The following is a 26653-nucleotide window of genomic DNA, read 5'->3' as shown; positions in this document are numbered from 1 at the left end:
AGGATAAATGTATCCCACAAATGCAATAGCAGAAGTAATGTTCTTGGTGGGGTATGGGAACTCTAGACTTTCTGCAAAATAAAAACACACACACACACACACACACACACACACAAACCAAACCTATTGCCATCAAGCCGGTTCCAACTTATAGTGACCCTATAAGACAGAGTAGAGCCGCCCCACAGGGTTTCCAGGGAGTGGCTGGTGGATTCGAACTGCCGACCTTTTGGTTAGCAGTCGAGCTCGTAACTGCTGTGCCACCAGGGCTCCTGCTGCACAATTAGTAAACCTAAAACTGTTCTACAAAAAACATCTTTTTTTTTTTTTCCAAAAAGATCATTCTGGTGTGATGGGGTGGAGCAGAGGACCAACGAGATGGTAAGACTCCAGGGAAAGGGCAGTCACTTAGTGTGGGGATCACACTGCCCCTGGGAGAAGGTGGCTCCCGCTCTGAGGCTCAGAGGATCTGTAGGCAAGTGGCCAGGTGGGAGGCATCCCAGGCAACCCGGGCATCAGGCACTGCTGAGGCTCCAAGGAGCATGATAGGTTGTGGGCTGGCAACCACAAACAGCAACTTGGTGTTGGTATACAGTGGGCAGGAGCAGCAGATCAGGTATCTGGAGGGTGTCGGGGTGGGTGTGGGGAGTAGCAGAGATGTCAGGGGTGGGGAGAAGGTTTTAGCCTCTTTTCTGGAAGCAGAACGGATGGGGCAGCGAGGGGCCAGGCCTTTCGATCATAGCAGTTGCCATGGAGCTGGTTCTGACTCACGGTGACCCCATGTGCCTCAGAGTAGAACATGTTCCAAAAGTTTTCAGTGGCAGATTTTTTGGAACTAGATTGCCAGGCCTTTCCTCCCAGGTACCTCTGGGTTGACTTGAATCTCCAACCTTTCAGTCAGGAGTTAAGCACATTAACCATTTGTACTACGCAGGGACTCCTAACCAAAAAGACCAAGAAAACTGAGATCAGTTATGGGCTTAGAGGCCCTGGGGCGGGGGGAGGGGAGGGTGGGGAGGGATGAATAGGGGCAGGAAAACCACCTACGCAACACCAAAAAGTCAACACTTACTCAAAAGCAAAGATGAGAAGATAAGGCGGCAAGGAAACTAGAGTACTGGAAATGGAACAAGCAGAACGCAATTAAGGAGAATGTTGACGCACTGTGGAAAATGCAACTAATGTCACTGAACTCTTTGTGTAGAAACTGTCAAATGGGAACCTAACTTGATATGTAAATTTTCACTGAAACACAATAGAACATTATTTAAAAATAATAATAAATATATAAAAAGAGGGCAAGAAATGGAAGTTGAGACAACACTTGAGAACACCCCCTTTGACATGGTGGTCTCAAAGCAGGGAACAGGAAGAGGCCCCAAAGGTATAGCTTATCTTTGTAAGTAAACTCCAAAACACCAAATCCATTGCTGTGGAGTTGACGGTGGCCCGTGGCGATCCCACGTGTGTCAGAGTAAAAGTGGGCTCTACGGGGTTTGCAAGGGCTGTAATTTTACAGAAGGAGATTATCAGGCCTTTCTTCTGAGCCTCTACTAGGTGAAGCCAAGCTGCCAACTTCTAAGTTAGCAGCCAAGTGCAAACTGCACCACCAAGGGACCTTGTTCTTATAAGTAGGGTGGCCATATAAGTTATTGCCCAAATGGTACACTTGAGAATGATGAAAGGTGCTATTCATTTTTATTCTGGAACAGCACAGAACTGGGGTCACCTTACTTATATGGGAACTTGGCCTGGAGGGGATTCCTGCTTTATGGATGGGCAAACAGCCTCTACCCCTTGTGGACACACCAGGATAGCTTACAGCCCTGGAAGTGATGTGCACCGATGAGAAGTGCTTCCTTCTTGGACAACCAGAGGGGAGCTGGGTAGTCCCAGCCCAGCCCGCCCACCCACAATCTCGCACAGGACCCGGGGTCTGTGCCCTCCTGGTGGAAAAGTGAGTGCTCATTCAGAACAACATTGGACAGGGGCTGCCACAAAGAAAGAAAGAGGCTACAGAGGTGGCCAGGGCTCCAGCCTAGCCTCCCCCAGGGCCAGTGACAGCCACTGTGGGCAGCGGGCAGAGTAGGACTTACCCATGCAGGCTGTGGACAGAGTGAGGCTCGTAGGGATACCTTCCCTCCTGGTGTCGCATGTCAACTGGCAAGGGAGCATGGAAGGGCGGCAGAAGGTGCTGTGGTGCTGCAGAGGAGAACACAGAGACAGGGCTTCAAATACTTTCCCCTTCCTCTCAAAGCAATTTCCGAAGGGCTTTAATGCTTGACGGATTTCAGAGCCGGGGCAGCCCAGGACAGAGGCTCCTCGGTGCCAGCTATCACACACCCACGGAGGGGATAAATAAATAATCAAAGTCGTCCCAAGAAATCCTACATCTTCCACATAAAAGATCCCCAACTGTGCCCTTGACAAAGACAAGCAGCTAAGCGTTCTTTGAACTCCTGGGGATTATAGCAAGGGCGGGGAGACCAGACTCGTGCGCAAATCAGGACTGACAGAGTCAACAGGCTCCGACCTCGCCAGCCCCTGGCCAGCCAGGCCTCGGCTGCATGGGACTTCAGCAGCACCCGGTCAGAACATCTGGACATGGCTGGAAATATCTACCTAGAACCATCAGCGAAGGCAGGGTAGGCTCCGGCAGCTGAGGAAAAGTCACGCCGGGTTGCCTGCCCACCTCGTTAGCAGCATAAAGTAGATCTCTTACTCCATCCGCCAGTTCTCCAGCTCTTATCATCAATTATTGACCCCAAGTGTGCTGGTGGTGGCAAGGAGGAAAATGAAAGCAAGTGGCCATTTCCAGAGCTGGCCCAGCCTACTGTCTGCACTTGGCCTGCCCTTGACAAATCATCATGACAATTGTAGGATGTTCTTTGCTTATTAAAAAAACATTCCTGGGTGCCCTGGAGGCAAACGTAATTACAGGCTTTTGCAGAACAAGGCTCTTTAAAAAGTAGTCAGACTGGGAAAAGGCTCAGAAGTGAAGCTTCCTCAGTCAACTCAGTCAGGCTGCCGGCCACAGGCCAGTGGGAATCAGTGTTGAGTCTGAATTTCTGAATGTGTGAGAGAAGTGAAGACAGTTTGCTCCACATACAGGTCAGCTGACTACCAGGCCTAATGTAATGAAAGCATCAAAATCACGCTGCTCACCGCTTCTGCACAGATTTTATAAACACTGCGAATTCTTAACGGGAGGGACCTTTTCTCCTGAAATATCAGTGTTAGTTTTCACATATTCAATTTTGTTTTTATAATTCCACAATACTTGCACCTTCCACGGGGAGTGGGGGAAAAGAAAGCAAAACTTCTAACCTTGATTAAATTGGTTGGCCAAACCCCAAACCAAAAATCCATTGCCGTTGTGTAGATTCTGACTCAGAGTGAACCTACGGGACAGAGTAGAACTGCCCGTAGGGTTCCCAAGGCTGTACTCTTTATGGAAGTAGACTGTCACATCTTTTTCCTGCGGAGCAGCTGGTGAGTTCAAACCACTGACCTTTCAGTTAGCAGGCAAGCACTTAACCACTGTGCCACCAGGCCCCTGACCCAACTTGGCCAGTCTCAGATTCAAAGAGCAGCTGGCTGCCTGACAGGACACCAGGTAGCCTGTCCTACCCCTCTAGGCCCCTGGCACTCATCTTTGGAGCAGGGATCACTGCAATGAACACCCTCTCCCCTCTGTGGCTAAGAATGCCTATGCTCTCAAGAGGTGACACTGGATGGCAGGTGGTGGCTTGGGCAGCACTGACAGGGATGACGGTGCTCTGAAGACCCCGAGAGCAAGCCTGCCTCTTACCAGCTGAATGGCTGTGAGCAAGTTTCTTTATTTCTCTCAGCCTCCCTCTTCTTACCTGAAAGTGGATAACGGTAACTTGTGTGGTGAATATGAAGATTGAAGTTGTCAATGATTTCATTCTACTTGGATCAACAATCAATGCTCATGGAAGCCATAGTCAAGAAATCACACGGTGTGTACAGATATCTGTGTGCACACATATATATATTTAGAGAGGACACAGTTACAGATACTTCTCAGACAACCAAACACCTTGTGAGATCGGTTTTCTAGGTTTGAAGGCTTAGGACCTTAGTTCCATGGGATAACTCAGTCGATTGGCATAACATAATTCACAAAGTTCATATTCTGCACCCCAGGGAGGTAAGTAGTGTCTTGAGTCTTAAAAGCTTGAAAGCAGCCATCAAAAATACAAACTACTGGTCTTATTTGTCAGGAACAAAAGCAAAAGAAAGAAACCAAAAGTCTCAGAGAGGAACCTAGTTCACAAGGCTAATAGCCTATACCAACCAGCCATGGCCTCATTTACCCTGAAACCAGAGAACTGGATAGTGCCCAGCTACCACTACCAACCATTCTGATCAGGGCCACAGGAGACAGGCCCTGACAGAATGGGAGAAAAACATGGAACAGAACTCAAATTCTTCAGAAGTCCAGACTTACTGGGCCAGTTGAAACTAAGGAACTCCCTAAGACTATAGCCCTGAGACACTGTTTAAACCTTGAACCCAAACTATCCCCTGACGTCACATTTTAGTGAAATAACAGACTGGCACATAAAATAAAGGATATTACCTGTGAGTACGATATTCCATTAAAAAACCCACCTATATGAGACCAAACTGTCAGCAATTACTCTGAAGCAAAGATGAGAAGATGACGGGACAGGGACATTAGAGAACTGGAAACAGAACAACCAGAATACTATTAAAGGGAATGTTGACACATTGTGAATAATGTAACTAATGTCACTGAACAATTTGTGTAGAAATTGTCAAACGGGAACCTAATTTGCTGTGCAAACATTCACTGAAAACACAATAAAATATTATTTAAGGAGAAAAAAAAAAAGAAATCAAATGGCATATTGCATTGGGCAAATCTTCTGCAAAAGACAGAACTCTAAAATTTTTTAAAAGTGGAGACTTCTGGCGAACATGGTGCCACAGACAGAAGCACCATGCCGTCCCGTCACAGCAAAGACCCGAAAAACTAGGCAAAACAGAGACAAACATGAGTCCTGGAACCCAAGGTGTCAAATGAAGAGATAAAGAACTCAGCCAAGCACTGAATGGAATAGAAACTGACAGAGAACAGAGAGTGAGGAGAGATACGTGCAGAGGTCCCCTATCAGCTAACGCAACACAGATCTGCCATCTTGGACTCCTGTCGGAGATCGGCAGACAGGGAGAACAGAAAAGCAGCTTCACGGAGCTCCCAGCATCAGACAGAGCACCTGGTAACCAGAGACACGCGCTTTCCCACCCCCCTGCCATCCTTTCCCCTCTGTGCTGCCTCCATGCTTCCTGGCTGGCAGTGGTGGCTCGGTCGGTTGGGAAGTCCAGCCTCCATGCCTCTCAGATTCGCCCCACCCACATCGGAGATCCACGGACAGAGAGTAGAGGCAAGCAGCTTCACGAAGTTCCCAGCAGGTGACTGAGTACTCAGTAACCAGCGATATACACATTCCTAACCCCCACCCTTCTTCCCCCTCCACCACTCAGCCTCCTCTGCTTCCTGCTGGCCACAGTCTACGGCCTGGGGGCAACTGCTTAGGCTCTGAGCCACTTGGGTTCACCCCACCCACACTGGCCAGTTACCTGAGTGCCATTTTTCTGTTGCTGGTGTTGCTTCTTCCCGACTCTTCTGGTTTCTTCCATGCCTCCCACCATCTCCTCCTCTTTTCTCTGGAACACCTGGTTCTATGGCCCATCTTTGCTTCCTCCTGAAAGGCTGTGAAATGCCACTTGACTTGGGAATCACTCTCCCAGCCCGCAACACCATGCTGGCGGGATCCCTGGTTTTTTGTTTTTGTTTTTTTGCTTTGTTTTGTTTTATTTGTTTTCTTTTCGTGGCTTGGGGGCCCCTTCTAGCTGGGCAGCGCTGCACAGCTTAGGAGCCACTCCCCCAATCTGTGCAGCGATTTAGGCGGGATCCCTGCAGGCATTTCTTTTTTCTTTCTTTCTCCTTTTTCCTTTCTGTCTTTCTTAATTTCTCAGTTCTTGTCTCTCTATACGTATCTTCTTTTCCTGTCTCCTGAATACCCAGCACTGTGTGACATCTATACCACTTCTAGCCAGGCTATATTACTCAGCCTGGGAGTCACTTCCCTGGTTTTTGGAGCCACACCGGTGGGACCCCTGGGGGCTTTTCTTCTCTTTCATTCTTTCCTCCAAATTTTTATCTAGTTTTTTTTCTTTTTCCTTTTTCTTCTCCATTTCTCAGTTTCTCACCTCACCACTCCAATGGCAAGCTCCCTTAGCACTCTTTTTTCCTTGTTTGTTTGTTTTTGGCTCCTGTTTTTCTCACTTCTCTCTCCTCTTTCCCACACCCATATTAACTCCACACATCACAACCTCCCCCCTCCTTCCTGCCTACCTGCACCATGCACTGAACATCACACCCCCAAGCAGCACAGGCACAGCCTACCAGAACCTGCCCAATGTTGATTCCTGGCCAGCCCTGTCAGCCCTACTACGTGCGTGCTACAAACAACTGATCCCAGCCCTTCCCCTTCAGCTGGACCTGCCCTGTTGCACCATAGTTGAGGGACCAGCCATGTCCATTGGACAAGGAGGTGAAAGGTATCGTTACCACAGATGAGCAAACAACAAAGAACACAAAGCACGCCTGCTCAGACATAACCAAATAAAACAAAAAAGTAGAATGAAGCAAACAGATCTACAATCGATAAACGAAGAAATTAACTGCAGAATGTCCTGAGGACAGCAGAGAATATCAAAACATATTAAAAAAAACAGGACAGGATGGTCCCAATAGGCATCCAGTATAAAACACCAGATGAATTTTAGTAGAAGAAAAGGCACTAGAACTTCCTGATAGGGAATTCAGATCTCTAATAGTCAAAGTTATCCAACAGTTGAAGCAAAAAGCAGGCAAAAGTGAGGAAAAAATAAACAAATTCATAGAAAATATAGACAAAAAAAAAAAAAAAGGAAGAATTCAGGGAAATAATATAGGAACAAAATGCCAAAATAAAATTCACAACTAGAAATCACACAAAACAACAACTAGAAATCCAAAAGGTAAACAACAAGATTTCAGAAATGGACAGCATCAAGAAGGCCTGAGGAGCAGGTTTGAAACGATGGACGACATGATCAGCGAAGTGATACTTGGATACAACTCTGTTTGAGGAAAAATCAGAAAAAAGAACAAAGAAAAATGAAGAAACCCTGAGAATTATGTGGGATACAATCCAAAGCAAAAATATGTGAGTGATTGGAGTTCCAGAACAGGGGGAGAAAATGGAAAACACAGAGAGGATCATTGAAGAATTGCTGACAGAAAACATCCCTAATATCATGAAAGATGAAAAGTTGACCATCCAAGAAGCTCAACAAACCCCATATAGGATAGACCCCAAAAGAAAAACACCAAGGCATATCATAATCACACTCACTAAAAACAAAGACAAAGAAAAAATCATGACAGCAGCTTGGCAAAAACAAAAAGTCACATACAGAGGACAAACAATAAGACTAAGCTCTGATTATTTTGCAGAAACCATGAAGGAAAGAAGCAATGGGATGACATATATAAAACCTTCAAAGAAAAATATTGCTAACCAATAATAATATATCCTGCAAAACTCTCATTCAAATATGACAGTGAAATTAGGACATTTCCAGATAGGCAGAAATTAAAGGAATATGTAAAAACCAAACCAAACTTACAAGAATTATTAAAGGGAGCCCTACATTCTGAGAACAAACAACATAAGATCACAGCCTGAATCTTGGACACAAGATTGTACCAACCAGATACCAATGTAGGAAATGAACTCTCAAGGACTACCCCAAAGCCAAAAGAATTACAACAGGGAACCTGAGAGGTTAATCTGTAAATGACAACAACGTCTGAAAAATAAAAGCAGGAATAAATGGTGTACGTCTAGAACTTTCTAATGGAGAGGAAGACAAGGTGATGCCAGCTAATGATAGGCTGGTTGAAACCTAGGAAGATAAGGGTAACTTTCAAGGTAACCCCCAAAAAAGTTAACAAACCTACTCATCAGAATAGAGAACAAAAACATAAAGTCTCAATAAAAACAAAATCTACAAAAACAAAAGAAAGCCAAGAAAAGGAATTTGGCACAGGAGAATAAGAGGAACAAAGAAAATGTCAGCACTACAAAAAAAAAAAAAAAAAAGCACTACAAAATGACAGCAATAAACTCACATCTATCAATAATTACACTGAATGTAAATGGTCTAAACTCACTCGTAAAGAGACAGAGAGTGACAGAATGGATAAAAAACAGGATCCATCAATATGCTGTCTACAAGAGACACACCTTAGAAACAAAGAAGTAAATTTATTAAAGGATGGAAAAGAATATATCAAGCAAATAACTACCAAAAAAGAGCAGGATTCTTGGCAATACTCATCTCAGATAAAACAGAATTTAAAACAAAATCCACCATATGAGACAGATCAGGGCACCATATAATGATTAAAGGCATGATCCATCATGAACACTTAACCATAATAACCATCTATGCACCCAATGATAGGGCTCCAAAATACATAAAAAAAAAACTCTAACAGCACTGAAAAGAGAAATTGACAGTTTCACAATAATAGTAGATTTCAACACACTACTCTCAGTAAAAAGTACAGAACATTTAGAAAGAAACTCAACAAATATACAGAAGAGCTAAGCCGCACAATCAGCCAACTTGACCTCAAAGACATATATAGAATGCTCCACCCAACAGCTGCAAAGTACACATTCTTTTCCAATGCACATGGAATGTTTTCCAGAACAGACCACATCTTAGGCCACGGAGCAACCCTCAACAAAATCCAAAACACTGAGATAATACAAAGTATCTTCTCTGACCACAACAGCATCAAAGTAGAAATTAACAACAGAAAGATCAAGGAAAAGAAATCAATTATAGGGAACTGAGTAACACACTGCTTAAAAACCTCTGGGAAATAGAAGAAATCAGAGATGGAATAAAAAAATTCCTAGAATCAAATGAGACTGAAAACACATCATATCAAAACCTTTGGGACACAGCAGAGGCAGTACTCTGAGGTCAATTCATAGCAATAGATGCACACATCAAAAAAGAAGGGACAAATATCAAAACATTGGCTATACAACTTGAATAAATAGAAAGAGAACAGAAAAAGAAACCCACAGCCACCAGAAGAAAGGAAACAATAAAGATCAGAGCAGAAATAAATGAAATAGAGAATAGAAAAACAATAGAAAGAGTCAACAAAACGAAAAGTTGGTTCTTTGAAAGGATCAAAAAAAATCAACAAACCACTGGCCAAATTGACAAAAGAAAAACAGGAGAGGCCACAAATAACCCAAATGAGTAATGAAATGGGGAACATTACAACTGAAATAAAAAGGGTCATAGCACAGTATTATGAAAAACCATACTCCAACAAATTAAAAAACCTAGAGGAAATGGTCAATTTCTAGAAACACACTACCTACCCAAACTAACACAAAATGATGTTGAAAATCTGAACAGACCCATAAGAAGAGAAGACATTGAAAGGTAATTAAAAAAAAAGGCCTGGCCAAACATTCAAAGAACAGCTTACACTGGTACTACTCAAACTATTTCAGAAAATAGAAAAGGAAGCGATACTTCCAAATTCATTCTGTGAAGCCAGGATAACCCTGACAACAAAACCAGGCAAAGACATCACAAAAAAAGAAAATTACAGACCAATATCTCTCATGAATATAGATGCAAAAATTGTCAACAAAATTCTAGCCAATAGAATTCAGCATCATATCAAAAAAATAATACACCACAGCCAGGTGGGATTCATACCAGGTATGCAAGGATGGTTCAACATTAGAAAATCAATCAATGCAATCTACCACATAAATAAAAGGAAATAAAATCACATGATCATCTCAAATCAATGCAGAAAAAGCATTTGTCAAAGTCCAACACCCATTCCTGATAAAAACTGTCAATAAAACAGGTATAGAAAAGAAATTTCTCAAATTTTTTTATGCAAAACCAATGGCCAACATCATTCTTAATGGAGAAAGGCTGAAAACATTCCCCTTGAGAACAGGAAGAAAACAAGGATGTCCTTTATCACCACTCCTACTTAACACTGTGCTGGAAGTTCTAGCTAGAACAATAAGGGAAGAAAAAGAAATAAAGGGCATACAAATTGTTAATGAAGAAGTTAAAAGACCCCACAAGAAAACTACTGGAACTAATAGAATGATTCAACAGATTAATGGGATACAAGATAAACATACAAAAATCAGTTGTATTCCTATATAAGAATAAAGAGAACAATGAAGAGGAAATCACAAAAACAATACCATTTACAATAGCCCCTAAGAAAATAAAATACTACCAGGGATGTAAAGGACCTACACAAAGAAAACTACAAAACCCTACTGCAGGAAATCAAAACAGATCTACATAAATGGAAAAACATGCCCTGCTCATGGATAGGTAGACTCAACATTGTGATAATGACAATTCTACCCAAAGCAATTTACAAATACAATGCAATCCTGATCCAAATACCAACAACATTCTTTAAAGAGATGGGAAAACTTATCATTAACTTTATATGGAAAGGGAAGAAGCCCCAGATAAGTAAAGCACCACGGAAGATGAAGAAGAAAGTAGGAAGACTCACACTACCTGACCTCAGAACCTACTATACAACTACAGTAGTCAAAACAGCCTGGTACTGGTACAGCAACAGATACATTGACCAATGAAACACAACTTAGAGCCTAGATGTAAATCCATCTACCTATGGTCACCTCATCTTCGACAAGGGCCCAAAGTCCATCAAATGCGGAAAAGACAGTCTTTTCAACAAATGGTGCTGGCAAAGCTGGTTGTCCATCTGCAAAAAAAATGAAACAGGACCCATACCTCACACCATATACAAAAACTAACTCGAAATGGATCAAAGACCTAAATATATGAAGTTCATAGAAGGAAAAATAGGATCAACACTAGAAGCCCTAATACATGGCATTAACAAGAAACAAACCACAACCAACAACACACAAACTCCAGAAGATAAGCTAGATAAATGTGATCTTCTAAAAGTTAAACACTTATGCTCATCAAAAGACTTCACCAAGACTTCACCTACAGACTGGGCAAAAATTCTTGGCTATTACAAATCAGAGAAAGGTCTAATCTCTAAAATCTACAAGAAAATCCAACACCTCTGCAACAAAAAGACAAATAATACAATTTAAAAAATGGGCAAAGGAAATGAACAGACACTTCACCAAAGAAGATATTCGAGTGGCCAACAAACACATGAGGAAAAGCTCCGAATCACTAACCATTAGAGAAATGCAAATTAAAATCACAATGAGATACCATCTCACCCCAGCATCGCTGGCAAGAATCAAAAAAATAGGAAATAACAAACGTTGGAGAGGTTTGTGGAGATCGGGACTCTTATGCACTGCTAGTGGGAATGCAAAATGATACAACCATTTTGGAAAATGATATGGCGGTTCCCAAAAAGCTAGAAATAGAAATACCATATGATCCAGCAATCCCACTCCTAGGAACATATATATTCTAGAGAAATAAGAGTTGTCACATGAATGGACACATGCCTACTCATGTTCATTGCAGCATTATTCACAACAGCAAAAAGATGGAAACAACCTAGATGACCATGAGCAGAAGAATAGATAAACTGCGGTACATACACACAATGGAGTATTATGCAACGATAAAGAAGAACGATGAATCTGTGAAGCATCTCAACATGGATGAATCTGAAGGACATTATGCTGAGTGAAATAAGTCAATCACAGAAGGACAAATATTGTATGAGACCATTACTATAAAAACTCATGAAAAGGTTTACATACAAAAAGAAACAGTCTTCCATGATTATGAGGGATGGGAGGGGTAGAGGTGGAAAAACACTTAATAGACAATAGATAAGTGGTAACTTTGGTGAAGGGTAAGACAGTACACATACTAGGGAAGCCAGCACAATTTGTACAAGACAAGATCATGGAAGTTCCATAGACACATCCGAATGCCCTGAGGGACCAAATTGCTGGGCTGAGGGTTCTGGGGACCACGGTCTCAGGAACATCTAGTTAAACTGGCATAACATTGTTTATAAAGAAAATGTTCTACATTCTACTTTGGTGAGCAGTGTCTGGGGTCTTAAAAGCCTTTGAGCGGCCATCTGAGCTACTCCACTGGTCTCACCCCTTTGGGAGCAAGGAAGAACGAAGAAAACTAAACATACAAGGGAAAGATTAGTCCAAAGGACTAATCGACCACATCTACCACAGCCTCCACCAATGTGAGTCCAGTGTAACTAGGTGGTGCCTGGCTACCAGCACTGACTGCTCTTACAAGGATGACAATATAGGGTACTGGGCAGAGCTGGAGAAAAATGTTGAACAAGATTCTAACTCAAAAAGAAAAGACCAGGCTTGCTGGCCTGACAGACTGGAGAAACCCTGAGAGTATGGCCCCTGGACACCCCTTCAGCTCAGTAGTGAAGTCACTCCTGAGGGTTCACCCTTCAGCCAAAGTTGGACAGGCCCATAAAAAAAAATGAGACCAAAGGGGCACATCAGCCTAGGGGCAAGGAGTAGAAAGCAGGAGGGAACAGGAGAGCTGGTAATAGGGAATCCACGGTTGAGGAGGGAGAGTGTTGGCATGTCGTGGCGTTGTTAACCAATGTCATAAAACACTATGTGTACTAACCATTTAATGAGAAACTAGTTGGTTCTGTAAACCTTCAGCATCTAATGTACAATTAAAAAAAAAAGTTTTTAAAAAGCTAAGATGTCACTTTGATAACCAAGGGGTGTCTGACCTAAGCCATGGTCTTTTCAGTCACCTCATATGCATGTTAAAGCTGGACAATGAAAAAGGAAGGTAGGAGAAGAACTGATGCATTTCAACTGTGGTGTTGGCAAAGAATATTAAATATTTGAAGAATATTTAATATTTTGAAGTGCCAAAAGAATGAACGAGTAAGTCTTAGAAGAAATACAACCAAAATGCTCCTTAAAAGTGAGGATGGCGAGACTTTGGCCTGCCTACTTTGAACATGTCATCAGGAAAGACCAAGCTCTAGAAAAGGACATGAAGGTTGGTAAAGTAGAAGGCCAACAAAAACAAACAAACAAAAAAAACATCAATGAGATGGACTGACACGATAGCCTCAACAATGGACTCCAACATAACAAAGACCATGAAGATGGCACAGGACCAGGCAATGTTTGGTTCTGTTATTCTTAAGGTCACCATGAGTGAGAGCTAACTCCGTGGCAACCAACAACAATGAAGATAAAAAGTTCACGCAGAAGAGGATCTCAGCCCAGTGCCTGTCCAGGTAAGAGGCCCTCATAAATGTTACCACCATTGATGACAATTACTAGTAGTCTTTGAAGCCCCCAAGCCGCACAATCAAACTACGACTACACCATCTACTAGCTGTAGGGCCTGGGACAAGTTGCCCCACATTCACAGCAAATCCTGGGGAGGGAGGAGGACAGAGCCTTGTCTGCTTACACACTGGGACATAAACTGGGATTTTCTAAATCCCAGGGGAGTCAGCAGGGAAGTGGTATTCACCTTCCTAAATGTGTAGGAGGGCTTTATTTTTTAAATTTGTCCAAGTAGACCAGACTACACTATTGCTAACACAATGATAATGTTTCCCTGCACATCCAGGAGCCCCCCTCCGAGGCAGCTGAGGTAGGTTTTATTGCACCCATTTCACAGATGAGGAAATGGAGGAGAATCCAAAGCCCTGAACAGCTGGTCGAAGTCATCTCTCTCAGCCCAGCCCTTATGAACACTCAGAAGCTGTCCTTTTTTTAGGAAAGATAATTGAGGCTGAGAGATGAGAACACTAGTCGGGCAGTACGTGACTGGTAGTTTAATGGTCTCTGCCCCACCCAGCCCCACAAGGTTCCCAGCTAGTTCCCCAGAGCCCAGCTCACAGCGAGCCCTCAGGGAGCAGGGACTCTGGTCACCCTTTTTCTAATTGAATAGCACACAGAGGCCCCTGGGTGATGCAAGTGGTTTGTGCTTGTACTACTAACCTAAAGGTTGGCAGTTCAAATCTACTCAGCATAACCTTGGAAGAAAGGCCTGGTGATCTGCTTTTGTAAAGATTACAGCCAAGAAAACCTTATGGAACAGCTCTGCTCTGTATCATAAGGGGTCACCATGAGTCTGAGTAGACTCAATGGCAATGCGTTAGGTTTGTTTTTTAACACACAGTATTGCCACAGGATGGATGCATGGCACCCGAGGTTAGCTAGCAGATGGAAGAGCAAGGATTCAAACCCAGAATGCCTGATGCCTAGAGCTCTCTCCCCACTCCAGGAGGAAGTCCAATCCATCCATGCCTCTCAGGAAAGAAGTCTGGGGAGCAGCCACTGGAGGAATATTCACTTACTCGTTTGTCCACCCATTTGTATCAAGGGCTTGCTATGTCGTAGACACTGTCCTAGGCCCTTGTGGAACAGATGGCGACCAAGCTAGCACATCCATCTATACCATAATGCAAGAGGGTGGCCAAGCCAAGAAGGAAAACCAAGAGGAGGAAGGTAACAGGGAATAAAGGGAGGGAGGGGTGAGTCGGGAAAAACAGGAAGGCGAGTTGGCTGAGCAGAGTGAACGAGGGGGTGCTGACTGGAGAGAACAACTGGAGTCTGTGTGGGCTGCGGGAAGGAGTTTGGAACTTTTTTCTGAGCGGTTTTGGGAAGGTCCTGGAGGGTCTTGAGGAGGGAGTCACCTGATCTGATGAAGCATTTTCAAAAGGCCACATGAGTCGGGTCAGGTTGGTTGGGGCAGAGGAGTTCACCAGCCAGGGAATAGGGCCCTGAATCCCAGACAGGCACTGCCGCTAGGCGGCCATGTGACCTTGGGGAACTCTGTGGGTCCTGTATTACCCATCTGTACAACAGGGTTTAGATGAGCTCTAAGGCCTCTTCCTTCCAGAACATTCTATCTGCGAGTGGTCTCCACTTCCCAGGGAAAGGGCCTCTGGCTTCACAAGGGATCCAGTGTTCTAGGCGGCAGGTGCCGTTTCATCTTCACAGCCCCCCTGTACAACTCACTGACTCTATGGCTTACTAAATCCACTCAGTGCGCCAGCCAGAGGCCCAGTCACCTGAGCCTACTTGTGTTAGGACAACAACCCCCACCTCCACCCCACTATCCCTGGGGACCAATTCTTCACCACAGGAAAGCTGGAAAACAGAGGCTGACCTTGGTTCACCTGGGGTCTGGGCCCCTTTCAGACCTGCATGGATCGTCCCCACACGTGCCTCACGGAAACGTTCAGATGCGAAGGCTCTGCTCTGAGGCTCTCACCAGGAAAAGGGAGGGGGAAGCTGCACTTTCAGACTCCTGTGAGAAACCACTATCTAGACCCCATCAGAAGCACCACAGGATCATGAGGACAAACAAAGAGTAAGAGCTAACCCTCCATCCCCCAAAAAACACCCCCTCAAATAAAAAAGAACAAGAGCTGCCTGAAAGTGACATATTGCATGAGAACCTTCCACACATTGTTTTCATTGTGGGTTTTTATTTTGTTTTGGTTTTTCTTAAGTTAAAAAAAAAAAAACTAAATCATGTCCTTCCGGCATAAGGGAAAAAACTCAACCATATGTCATTTCAAAGAAATGGTTCTCTTTTTAAGTTTGTGAGGAAGAAATTCTAAGTTGGGAATTTTCAATGGCTTGCCCCTTCCCTGTCTTAAAAATGCACATTTGTTTTTGATCCACTAGCCTGCGAAGCTGAGAACACTGGAGTGGCGGTTTCTATAGAAGCCTGGAATGTCTCTGTGCAGCGGTTTAAACACCAAATCCCCCTGGGCTAGTGGGTCCCAGGGGCAAGGGCGAGGCGTCTGTGTCAGCAGTGTCCCAGGCGTAGCCATCTCGCCGTTTAAGTGAGCTGAGACACTGGAAGGGGGCAAGGAAAACTGCTTGCCTGAAAGCCCGTCTCCAGCCAATTCTCCATTAATAGCCACTCTGGTGAATGCAGGGGTCAGCAGAGGGTTCAGACAAGGAACTGGGAAAACTGGGTCATCACAACATGACCGGACAGCAGCCTGGTGAACTGTCTGTGGGTGAGGCCACGTGTTGCTACAGTGCGGAGGAGCTGCCCAAGGGCAGTTGCAGAGCCAGAGGGAGGTGCTGTCCCATGGACTGGGGTCCCCAGTGGGAGAAAAGCATGCATCACCCAGGGGAGCTGGGTGTGCTAGGGAGTCCTGAGCTCTCTGGGGTGCCCAGTCCCCAAAGAGCAGAGGTCTCCAGTTACCACGGGGTCCCTGGGTGGGGCAAATGGTTAACACACTCAGCTGTTAACCAGAAGATTGGAGGGTCAAGTCTATTCAGAGGCATCTCAGAATAAAGGCCTGGAAATCTACTTCTGAAAAATCCACCATTGAAAACCCTATGGAGCGCAGTTCTACTCTGGCACACATGGGGTGGCCAGAAGTTGGAACTGACTTGAGGGAAATTGGTTCCAATTACCAAGTTGTTTTTGACTCAAACTGCAGGGGAGAACTGGCTTCTGGGCATGTGGGCTGGTGTGCGCCTGCCTGGGATCACGGAAAAGGTGGGTTACTGCGTGAGAAGCGGCCCTGCCCGGTGCTAAGAGAAGGCAGGTGCAGACAGGTGGCTCTGGAAGGAGGCCTGGTCCTTGCACAGTACAGCTCGAACTAAGATGATGGCAGCAAGTAGGGGGTAAGGAAGGCCAGGGGCCAGGGCAGGCTACGGACCCCATCTTTCTTGAGCAGCAGGCCCATCTCCAGGGTTACTATGCAGATGGTCAGGGCTGTGGCTGCAGAGTAGGACCAAGAAGTGGGCATTGAAGGCTGGGCCCCTATTATGGATTAAATCGTGTCCCCCAAAAATGTGTGTCAACTTGGCTAGGCCATGATTCCCAGTATGTGTGATTATCCACCACTTTATCATCTGATGTGATTTTCCTATGTGTTGTAAATCCTAACCTCTATGATGTTAATGAGGCAGGATTAGAGGCAGTTATGCTAATGAGGCAGGACCCAAAATACAAGATTAGGTTGGGTGTTGAGCCAATCTCTTTTGATATATAAAAGAGAAACGTGAGCAGAGAGACATGAGGACCTCATGGCACCAAGAAAGCAGTGCCAGGAGCAGAGCACATCCTTTGGACATGGAGTTCCCGCTCAGAGAAGCTCTTAGACCAGGGAAAAATTGATGACAATGACCTTCCCCCAGAACAGACAGAGAGATAAAGCCTTCCCCTGGGACTGGCTCCCTGAATTCGGACTTCTAGCCTCCCAGACAGTGACAGAACAAACTTGTTTGTTAAAACCACCCACTTGTGGTATTTCTGTTACAGCAGCACTAGATAATTAAGACAGGCAGGCCCTCAGCCTGCGCATCAGTGCCTGGGACAGAGGCCCAGCAATATACAGTGCTGCTGAAGAGAGGGTGTAAGTGCGTTTGCTGAGATGAGCCTGAATCCTGGCAGATAGCCACTTAACCCACAAAAGCAGTTCCTCTAGAGCAGCCGCTCTCTGCACCCACCAGGCAGCCTCCTTCATGGGGACTGCAGCACCCATGACCTGTGCACTTGCCACATCCAGAGGACCAGCGTGGTAACAATGCATGCCTCACAGGGATCACAGCTGCACCTCCGGACCGGGTACCCTCCAGCACTGGGCCAAGTGGCCACAGCTCATTGTGGGGCCCTCACCCACCACTCCCTCAACAAACACCTGTTGGGTTGGAGGCCTGCTCTGGGTGGCCTCCAGGAAGTGAGGTCAAGGCACTGTCCTCATGGGGGACGAGGGAAGTGTTTCTTAGTCCCCAACTTGTCTCCCACTTGGGGGTCTCTGCCTGGGATTCCCCTGTAATAACTTATTACATTCCTTTACCTTATAATTCCTTGAGTTTTGAGTAGTAATCGGTGCAATTATTCTTTTTTCTTAAAAGCAAACAGACCTTGAGAAAGCCACAAAAACAAATTCACACTAAAGCACAGATGGCTTACTGGTCCCCTTTCCTCCTGATGGAAAGACCCAGGCCATCAGGAGACACCTGTAACTTTGGTAAGGAAGGTGACAACGTGGAAGAAAGGTAAAACGTGGCAGAACGGACAGTCTTGAGGCCAAGCACAGAAAACTTTACAGTTATACCGAAATCCAGCTTACTACAGGATCAGTGAAACGACTATCCTAAGGGATGGTCCCATTGTCCAAGTAGGTTGGTACAGGACCAGGAAGCACGAGAGCTGTGAGTCTGGAGAGACCTGGGTGCAAGCCCGGTTCTGTCATGTGCTATCAAGTGACGAGCACACCTCCAAGCTTCAGAGATAACATCAACCTGGTGGTTGTAGAGAACACTAGCAGATCTGCCATATTATCAGCTGCCATCAAGTCACAGCGAGCCAGTGCACAACAGAATAAAACACTGCCCGGCCATGCGCCACCTTCACTATCATGTATGTTCTAGTCCATTGTTGAGGTCACTGTATTTTTAACGCCTACCAGTATTCCACTGTGATCCATGAGGTTTGCATTGGCTAATTTTTAGAAGTGGCTCACCAGACCTTCCTTCCTAGTCTGTCTTAGTCTGGAAGCTCTGCTGAAACCGGTGTGCCATGGGTGACCCTGCTGAGACACTGGTGGCAGAGCTTCCAGCATCACAGCAACATACAGCCACTACAGGACGGCAAGCTGACAGAAGGGTGATGGGCCTGGCAAATACCTGTTGCCGTCGAGTCACTTCCGGCTCATAGCGACCCTACAGGACAGAGTGGAACTGCCCCATAGGGTTTCCAAGGAGTGACTAGTGGATTTGAACTGCCGATCTTTTGATTAGCAGCCAAGCTCTTAACCACTGTGCCACCAGGGCTCCATGGCAAATAGTAGGAATATAATAAATGGTAGCTCCCTTCCCCAGTGGTGTAAACCTCAAAGTAGATGTGAATGAGGGCCCCAGAGCTACAGTGGTGATGGGACCCTTTCTGGCCCTCAGGGTAACTCAAATGCCGTATCCCCCTTTGATGTGCACCCCCCCCCATAAACAGGCCCACCTGCTGTGCTACAGATCGAGGGCAGCTGGTAGCCACGGGGGTCACGGCCTTCTACCTCCATCAGCACAATCCCTGCTGACCGCCCACCCCACTCCCAGATGACCAGTCCCCTACTCCACACTCCAGGGTCTCCCCCTGCTTTTCCCTGGTTTCTGTGGCTGCTGCTGCCAAAACAAAACAGCCAAGGGAACTGTTGAGGTGGCCTGGTAGTTCAGGTGGACGCTGTTGAGAATTTTGTCAAAGGGCAGGCTGTTTTGGTTTTAAACCCCATCCCCTCCTTAGTACTGCGGTATCTGCAGCAGTGATTCACATCTCAGGAAAGACAGCAGCAGGATTCATCCTGGCAGAAGAGGTGTGATCTGGCCCCAGAGAAGGGACACCTGGCGTGCAAGAGGGGTGAATCACCCAGCAGGCAAGGCAGGCACAGTGCTTACCTTGCTTACCAGATTGTTCTGTAGGGAACAATTTCACATTTTTTCACCACATTAAAGATTCTGCTTCTAGGTATGGCTGGTATCTGTCTCTCTCCCAACTCCACGGCACCTTCGTACAGAATCAAAGCCTCTTTTTAAATTTGCAATCCCTGACAGGGATGGAATACCCAGTTAGCAAGGTAACCATGGGCTTACTTGTGCTTACTTACTAATCTGCAGTGAATAAACTCACTACAGATGATCCGCTAAACAAGGTAAGGCACTGTTCTTACCTTGCCTATTGGATAGTCCACCCTTGGATGCAAGGCTCCTCCCACAGGTGGGGGGCAGAGCCTCAGAGGCTGGGATTCTGCTTATGACCCAATTCCCTTAAACCAAACCCAGCATGCCCCTCCAGAAAGTGTGGGGGGTCAGTGGCCCCAAGCAGGAAGGAGCACCAGGCTCGGTAGCAGACTTCCTCTTTGGGCTGCCATGGCAGGTGAGGAGGGAGCAGCCATCTGACCTGCCATCTCTGCGGCCTGGACTGGAGTCCCCTGCGTGGTGTAAATGGTTAATGTGCTTGACTGTTAACCAAAGGCTGGAGGTTCAAGTCTACCCAAAGGTGCCTCGGAAGAAAGGCCTGGCAATCTACTTCCAAAAAATCAGCCACTGAAAACCTTATCAAGCACAGCTCTACTCTGACATACATGGGGATGCCATGAGTTGGAGTCAACTGGTTTTGGGGGGCCTGGATGAGGTTTGACTCAGCCAAATAAGAACATGTTTACCTCTGAGTGGGACCCACAGGCTCAATAACTGTCAATGACTCTCCAATCCCAACACGCAGAGAGAGAGAAAGGGAGAGACAGAGAGAGAGCATGCTACTCTCAATGCCACCCTTAATACCTAACTTGGCAAATTAAATCATCTAACCCTAAGCAGAACAGCAATGCGAACCTTTTACAAAGTGAAAAAAATGCCACTTCTCATATCCATGCCTCCTACCCAGGTAACAGCTGCAGAGTGTCTGGGGTTGGAGAAACCCATGTTGGGAGAGGCATGGCTTCTAACGGGGTGACCCCTGCGCCGCCCCACGTACCGGGGCTCTGAGTTGCGGCTGTGCGTGGCCTGAGCATCACCACAGCTGCAGGCTTTGAGATGCCCAGAGGGCTGTGCGTTTAGATGCTACGAGAACAGAGGGGACGCCCGGGCTGGGAGAAGCTACGGGAGCTGTTGCACGGGCATCCTCCCTGGCCTGGGGCACTCTCACTCCACTCTGAAACTTGGACAACTTCTAAGGCTGACCCTTTGAAGGATGCGCTCCCCCAGCAGGGACGAAGTCACTCGGCCCAAACACCAGACTGACAGGTACTCAAAGTGTAGAAGGATTAAGAAAGCCTCCTTCCCAAGGGCCAGCTGAGCCCACCTTCCAGAAATAAGACCAAACCAGTATTCATCCAGTTGATTCTAACTCATGGCAACCCCATGTGTGTCAGAGGAGGACTGTGCTCTATGAGGTTTTCAACGGCTGGTTTTCCGAAAGTGGTATGACTTCATTCTGAGGTGCCTTGGGTGGACTTGACGCTCCCATCTTTCAGTTAGCAGTAGGTGTGTTAACTGTTTGCACCACCCAGGGTCTGCACACCTTCCAGGCTGTATGCAGCCTGATTGTGACTGATTCTCAGTCATAAGGCACAGGACAGGTAGCTTTGGAACGCCCCTTCTGATGCCAGGCACTGTCCCACAGGAAACACTTAATAAGAATTATGATATCCTGAATGGCCACTCTACAGCATGCAATTAGAAAGCCTTTCTGTCTCACTTGGGGGGAAAAAAAGGGGGGGAGGTTAAAATCAGACAGGAAATTCCAGCACCACAACTGGCTGGTTTGTGCTGCGGACTGTGGCCCAGGAAGCTCGCGCGCCATCATAGCTACCCCCACGTAGAGCTTGGCAGGGCCAGGCCTCAGCTAGGCCGGCCAGCACATACCGTCCACCCAGAGCCCAGGGCTGGATTTTCCAAGACGGTCTTGTCTGACCACTGGGCTGGAGCCAGCACAACCCCCCCACACCAGGGCTGTGGTCTGAGAGGCCAGTTGGCGGGTGGAGAGGAACACACGCTCAAGGAGCAAGGGGTCTGAGCAAAAGCCCGGGGGAGGCTGGACCCTGATGCCCACAGGGCCCTTGCACCACAGCCTGGACAGTCATGGGGTCTCTCCCATCTAAGGGTGGTCTCGAGAAAACAAGCACAGGCCACAGGAGGCCAACTGTGACCTGCACTGTGCAGAGTCACAGGGGACAGCATTGACGCTGCAGCTGGCAGGGACTCAGGCTGGCTCTACCACCGAATGATGCTGGGCTTATGACTTAACCTTCTGTGCCTCAGTGATAGAACCCACCAAGGGAAACTGAGGCGGTGACCTGTTAACACATGTCAAGAGCTTATGAGAGCCAGACACACAAAAGGGCCACCCATGCATTTGCCAGTCTTACCATTACCACCAACCTCTCTGTTAGACTCTTGCCTTGTTAGCAAGGCTGTGAGGGACCCTGTGAAGACCCCTATCATCGTCGGTGATAGGACAGGTCACCTGCTTGCCAGGGTGCATGAGTGGGACCCCAGGGCACAGATAGTAGGGACAAAAGGAAGTTCAGAGAAGATGAAGCCTGACTGAGTTTGAAAATTCTGTCTCTAGCCACGGAATCCATTTTCAAAAAAAAAAGGAGGGTGCAGAACCCCAAAATATATAACAGATTTTCAGCCCAGAGGTCTGTGCCTCCAAGGGACACTGGGACCTTGCAGAATATAGCACAGAAAGTGTGATCCAGGGCCCTCGTTCTGGGGTGGAAACAGGCCCTGAGAAGAGAATGGCCCGGGAGCTGGTGCTCTGGCTCCGGTGCCCACCCACCTCCTGGTTCAGAGGCACCCGCCAGATAGATGCAGGCCTCCAGGGTCAGCTCAATGCTGCAGAGGCTGGCTAAGTCTCGTGGGCCTCAACAGACATATAATCCATCTTCATTATTCACGGATTCTGGTTTTGCAAACTTGTCTACTCACTAAAATTTATGGGTAATCTCAGTGATCGGTATTGGAGAGCTTTCGCTATCATCTGTGTGTGTGCACAGAGCAGTGAAAACTGAGTCGCTTGACGCAGGCACACCTAGCTGAGGGTGAGCAAGGCGGCAGTGCCTTCTCGCTTCACTCTCATGCTGTGGACAAGTGTCCTCTTCACAGTCTATGGAGTGCCACGTGTTTGCACTTTTCAGCTTTCTGTTGTTGATTTTGCTGTTTAAAATGGCCTCTAAGCGTAGTGCTGAAGTGCCGGCTGGTGTTCTTAAGCACAAGAAAGCTACCACGTGCCCTGTGGAAAAAGTTACCGTGTGAGACACGCTGCGTTCAGGCATGAGTTACAGCGCTGCAGGCTGCAAGCTCAGTGTTAGTGAAGCAATGATAGATTGTGGCCATGGAGTCAAACTGCCAACCTTTTGGTTAGCAGCCCAAGCTCCTACCCACTGAGCCACCAGGGCTCCATATATTAGATAAGATGTCTAAACAGAAACACACATAAAACAAGGCTACGTATTGACAAAACCAAAAAACTAAACCCCTTGCCATCAAGTCGATTCCAACTCATACAAGACAGAGTGGAACAGCTCCACAGGGTTTCCAAGGAGTGGCTGGTGGATTCAAACTGCTGACCTTTTGGTGAGCAGCCGTAGTTCACCATAGCTCTTAACCACTGCGCCACCAGGGCTCCCACGTATTGACTGGTTGACAAAAATGTTGTGACCAGAGGCTCGCAGGAACCTAACACTGCCTTTCCCCTTGGAGCGACGGCTCAGTATTGTTGGCAACTTTACAGAACGCGATGACCACGAGTCACGAGGACTGGATGTACCTGCGCACTTGCACCAGCGACCTCATCAGCCAGCAGCTTCCACACTGCCCCATCAAGGTCCGAGAAGACCGCTTTTCACGGGGGATGTCTGCGCCACTCCTCTGCCTGGTCCTCACATGCCCCAAAGATGCTACCACCACTGTGTACTTGACCAGTACTGGGGCCTCTCCAGAGGCCTCTAGTGAGATATTTCATTGGCCCACTGAGGTCCTGCCTCACACCCTCCTGAGAGGGCTGACATCTGCTTTTAACTCCAGTACAGTTCTCGTGGAGGTGGGGCCGTCGGATGGTGAAGCCAAGGCAGCCGGTCCCCACCGGTACCGGCAACAGCTTCAAGGGCTGAGGATGTGTTCTGGGGCAGACCTGCCAAAGTCAACTGACGACCTTTAAACCCAGCAGAGGATCTGCTATGAGAACAAACAGCCTTCAAGAACCTCTGAGCACTCGAGCAGTACTTGCTTACTTTCCCACAAGTGGCAGGCTAATTACAAAGTACTTTTCATTCCTTCATTGAAGCAGGTCCCCTAATTAAGGACCACTTCCTAGAGCCCCTGTCCCAGGAGGCCCTTATCAGTATGGCTCCAATAATCACATGTTACTTCAAGGGGCCCTTTTCTTTATGAAAGTTCTTTGCCCAAAACTCATCTCTCGGTGCCCATTCATCTAACTAAATACACCGTGAGCCACATAGGTGATTTAAAATTTTCTAGCAGCCAGCCACATAAAAAATATGAAAAGAAACAGATAAAATTAATTTTAATAAAACAACTTAATTGACCCCAACCAAACCCATTGCTGTTGAGCTGATTCTGCCTCATAGCGACCCTAGAGGACAGAGTAGAACTGCCTCATAATCTTTACAGAAACAGATTGTCACATCTTTCTCCTGAGGGGCAGCTCGTGGGTTCAAACTGCTGACCTTTCACTTAGCAGCCAAGCACTTAACCACTGCGCCACCAAAAAACCAAAACCAAACCCAATGCCGTCGAGTTGATTCCAACTCATAGTGTCCCTACAGGACAGAGTAGAACTGCCCCATAGAGTTTCCAAGGAGCGCCTGGTGGATTTGAACTGCTGACCGCATGGTTAGCAGCTATAGCACTTAACCACTACACCACCAGGGTTTCCAATTAACCCAGCATATTACAAATATTATTTCAACATGTAATCAATATAAAAAATTATTCAGATATTTTACTTTTTTTTTTTTTTTTGGTCCTGTTGTTGTTGGATGCCATCAAGTTGGCTCCAACTCATAGTGACCCCACGCACCACAGACAGAAACACTGCCCAGTCCTGTACCTTCCTCATAATCATTGCTATCCTTGATACCATCATTGAACCCATCTCGTCGTGAAAACTTTGGTAATAAGTTTTCAAAATCTGGTGCGTGTTTACACTTAGATCTCAGTTTGGACTAGCAACATTTCAAGTGCTCAGGAGCCACACCTGGCTAGTGGCTACTGTCTAGCACAGCACAGGTCTAACTAGTTACCATTATTAACTGTTCATGGACATCTAATCTAGATTAATACCACTCTCATTGAGATATAAAATCTGGTGAAGAGGAAAGTTCTTCCCAAAACTCGATCCTTCCTCACTTCTGGATCTTAGCTCCCTAAAAACTTCTATTAGGGCACTTAAATCAACTGATTGACAAATAATGAGGCTTCCCTCCTTTCCTCTCATTTGTTCAGCTCCTAGGGGCTCACAGAGTTGTTAAAAACACAAACCAAACCCATCACTGTTGAGTTGGTTTCGACTCATGGCAACCTCATGTGTTACAGAGTAGAATTGCTCCATAGGGTTTTCTTGGCTGTTATCTTTATGGAAGCAGGTCGCCAGGCCTTTCTTCCACAGTGCCACTGGGTGGGTTCCACTGCCAACCATTAGGTTAGCAGTTGAGTGTCAAACCCAAATGTGCCACCCAAGGGCTCATGGGGTTGTTGGGAGGGGGGGTTAAATGAGATTCTATGGGTAAAGCCTGTTCCTGGCTCAAGGGAGTAAGTCAGCACTGCCTCCGTCCCCTACCACTCCTACTCTACCCCCCACTCACTTCCACGCCTTGATCCGAGCAGGGCTGAGCAGGTCAGCAGTGGCCCCCTAGATCCTGCCCTGGATGGCAGCCCATGCCTTCCCCGACATGCCTGGGACATTTGCAAGCAAGTGAGTGGGCTCCTGGACTCCTGAGACCTCTAATGGGTAAGAGGGTCTCCAGAAAGCAAAGTATATGCAGGGGGTTGCAAGGGCCTAAGGGTAGGGCTAAGCAGAAACAATGACCAAATCACCTGACCCTTCCAGAACCCTGGCTCCCTTGGTGGCACTGACTCAAGGTCATTCTGGGCCCAATTAACTGAATGATGGATCCAGCACATACCATTTCCACCTCCCCTCCCCCACACTCCATCCCACCCACTCCCACTTGCTGCTAATGGGAACAGCTTTCCTTTACTGGAGAAAACAGGGTCCACCCGGCAGGAAAGGAGACCATCCACGGACTCCTGGGAAGAGCCCATTCCTCCTATTTTGCTGATGGAGAAACTGAGACATAGAAAACATGTTTTCATGACCTAACCCGCTGGCTCTGAGCAGTGCCAGAATCTTGTTTCCAAGAATAAAACTATATAAAAAGAGGAGAAAAAACTCCAAAGGCTTCCTGGACATCAAAAAGACCTATTGCAAAACAATATTTTGATGAGCTAAGTATGTGAATTAAAAGCAGACAGGGTCTACTTCCTTTAAAATAAACAGGGTTTAAAATCCAGGGGAGACTCCCACTCTTGGGCGACAGAAACCAGGGCCGCCCTTCCACGGCTTTCACTGTGTTTTGGGGTGAAGGCCCTGCTTTGTGGTCCAGTTATGCCCCAGGAAGGGGGCACCCAGAGGAGGGGGCTGCTTGCTCAGGCCCTGCAGCACCCTCAGAATGGAGTCCAAAGACTGACCACGCCCTCGGGACTCTGGTGGGTCTCCCCACTGTCCCCTCTTACCCTGGGATTAGACTGAGGGCCTTGCAGACCCCAGAAAGCCCACCCCTGCTGTTTTATACCTCCATGCTGGCTATCAGCCCTCAGGCTGCCTGGAAAGCTGCTCCTAACCACCTCCATGTTCTTCTTCTCCATCACATCAACTCACACTGCCCTGAAGAGGCCCAGAGCACACGTCCCTCCTTTACAAAGCTTCCAGGCCTTTTTCTCCGTCCTCCCTCCAAATCAGGTAGAACATGCCTCGT

General features: G+C 46.7%; 1 protein-coding gene across 1 annotated transcript in view; it reads right to left on the bottom strand.

Moving 5' to 3' along the window:
• Nucleotides 1-26653, bottom strand: part of GLI2 (GLI family zinc finger 2) — a 259722-nt gene that overhangs the window by 67594 nt on the left and 165475 nt on the right. Inside the window, exon 2 of the mRNA XM_064287308.1 lies at nt 2097-2202. Coding sequence (XP_064143378.1) covers nt 2097-2202 — 106 coding nt within the window. The remainder of the gene's footprint in view (nt 1-2096; nt 2203-26653) is intronic.

This window comes from Loxodonta africana, chromosome 6 (genome assembly GCF_030014295.1).
Source record: "Loxodonta africana isolate mLoxAfr1 chromosome 6, mLoxAfr1.hap2, whole genome shotgun sequence".
Classification (NCBI taxonomy): Eukaryota; Metazoa; Chordata; class Mammalia; order Proboscidea; family Elephantidae; genus Loxodonta; species Loxodonta africana.
Note: the sequence above shows the minus strand (reverse complement) of the source record. Positions and strands in the feature narration are given on the sequence as shown.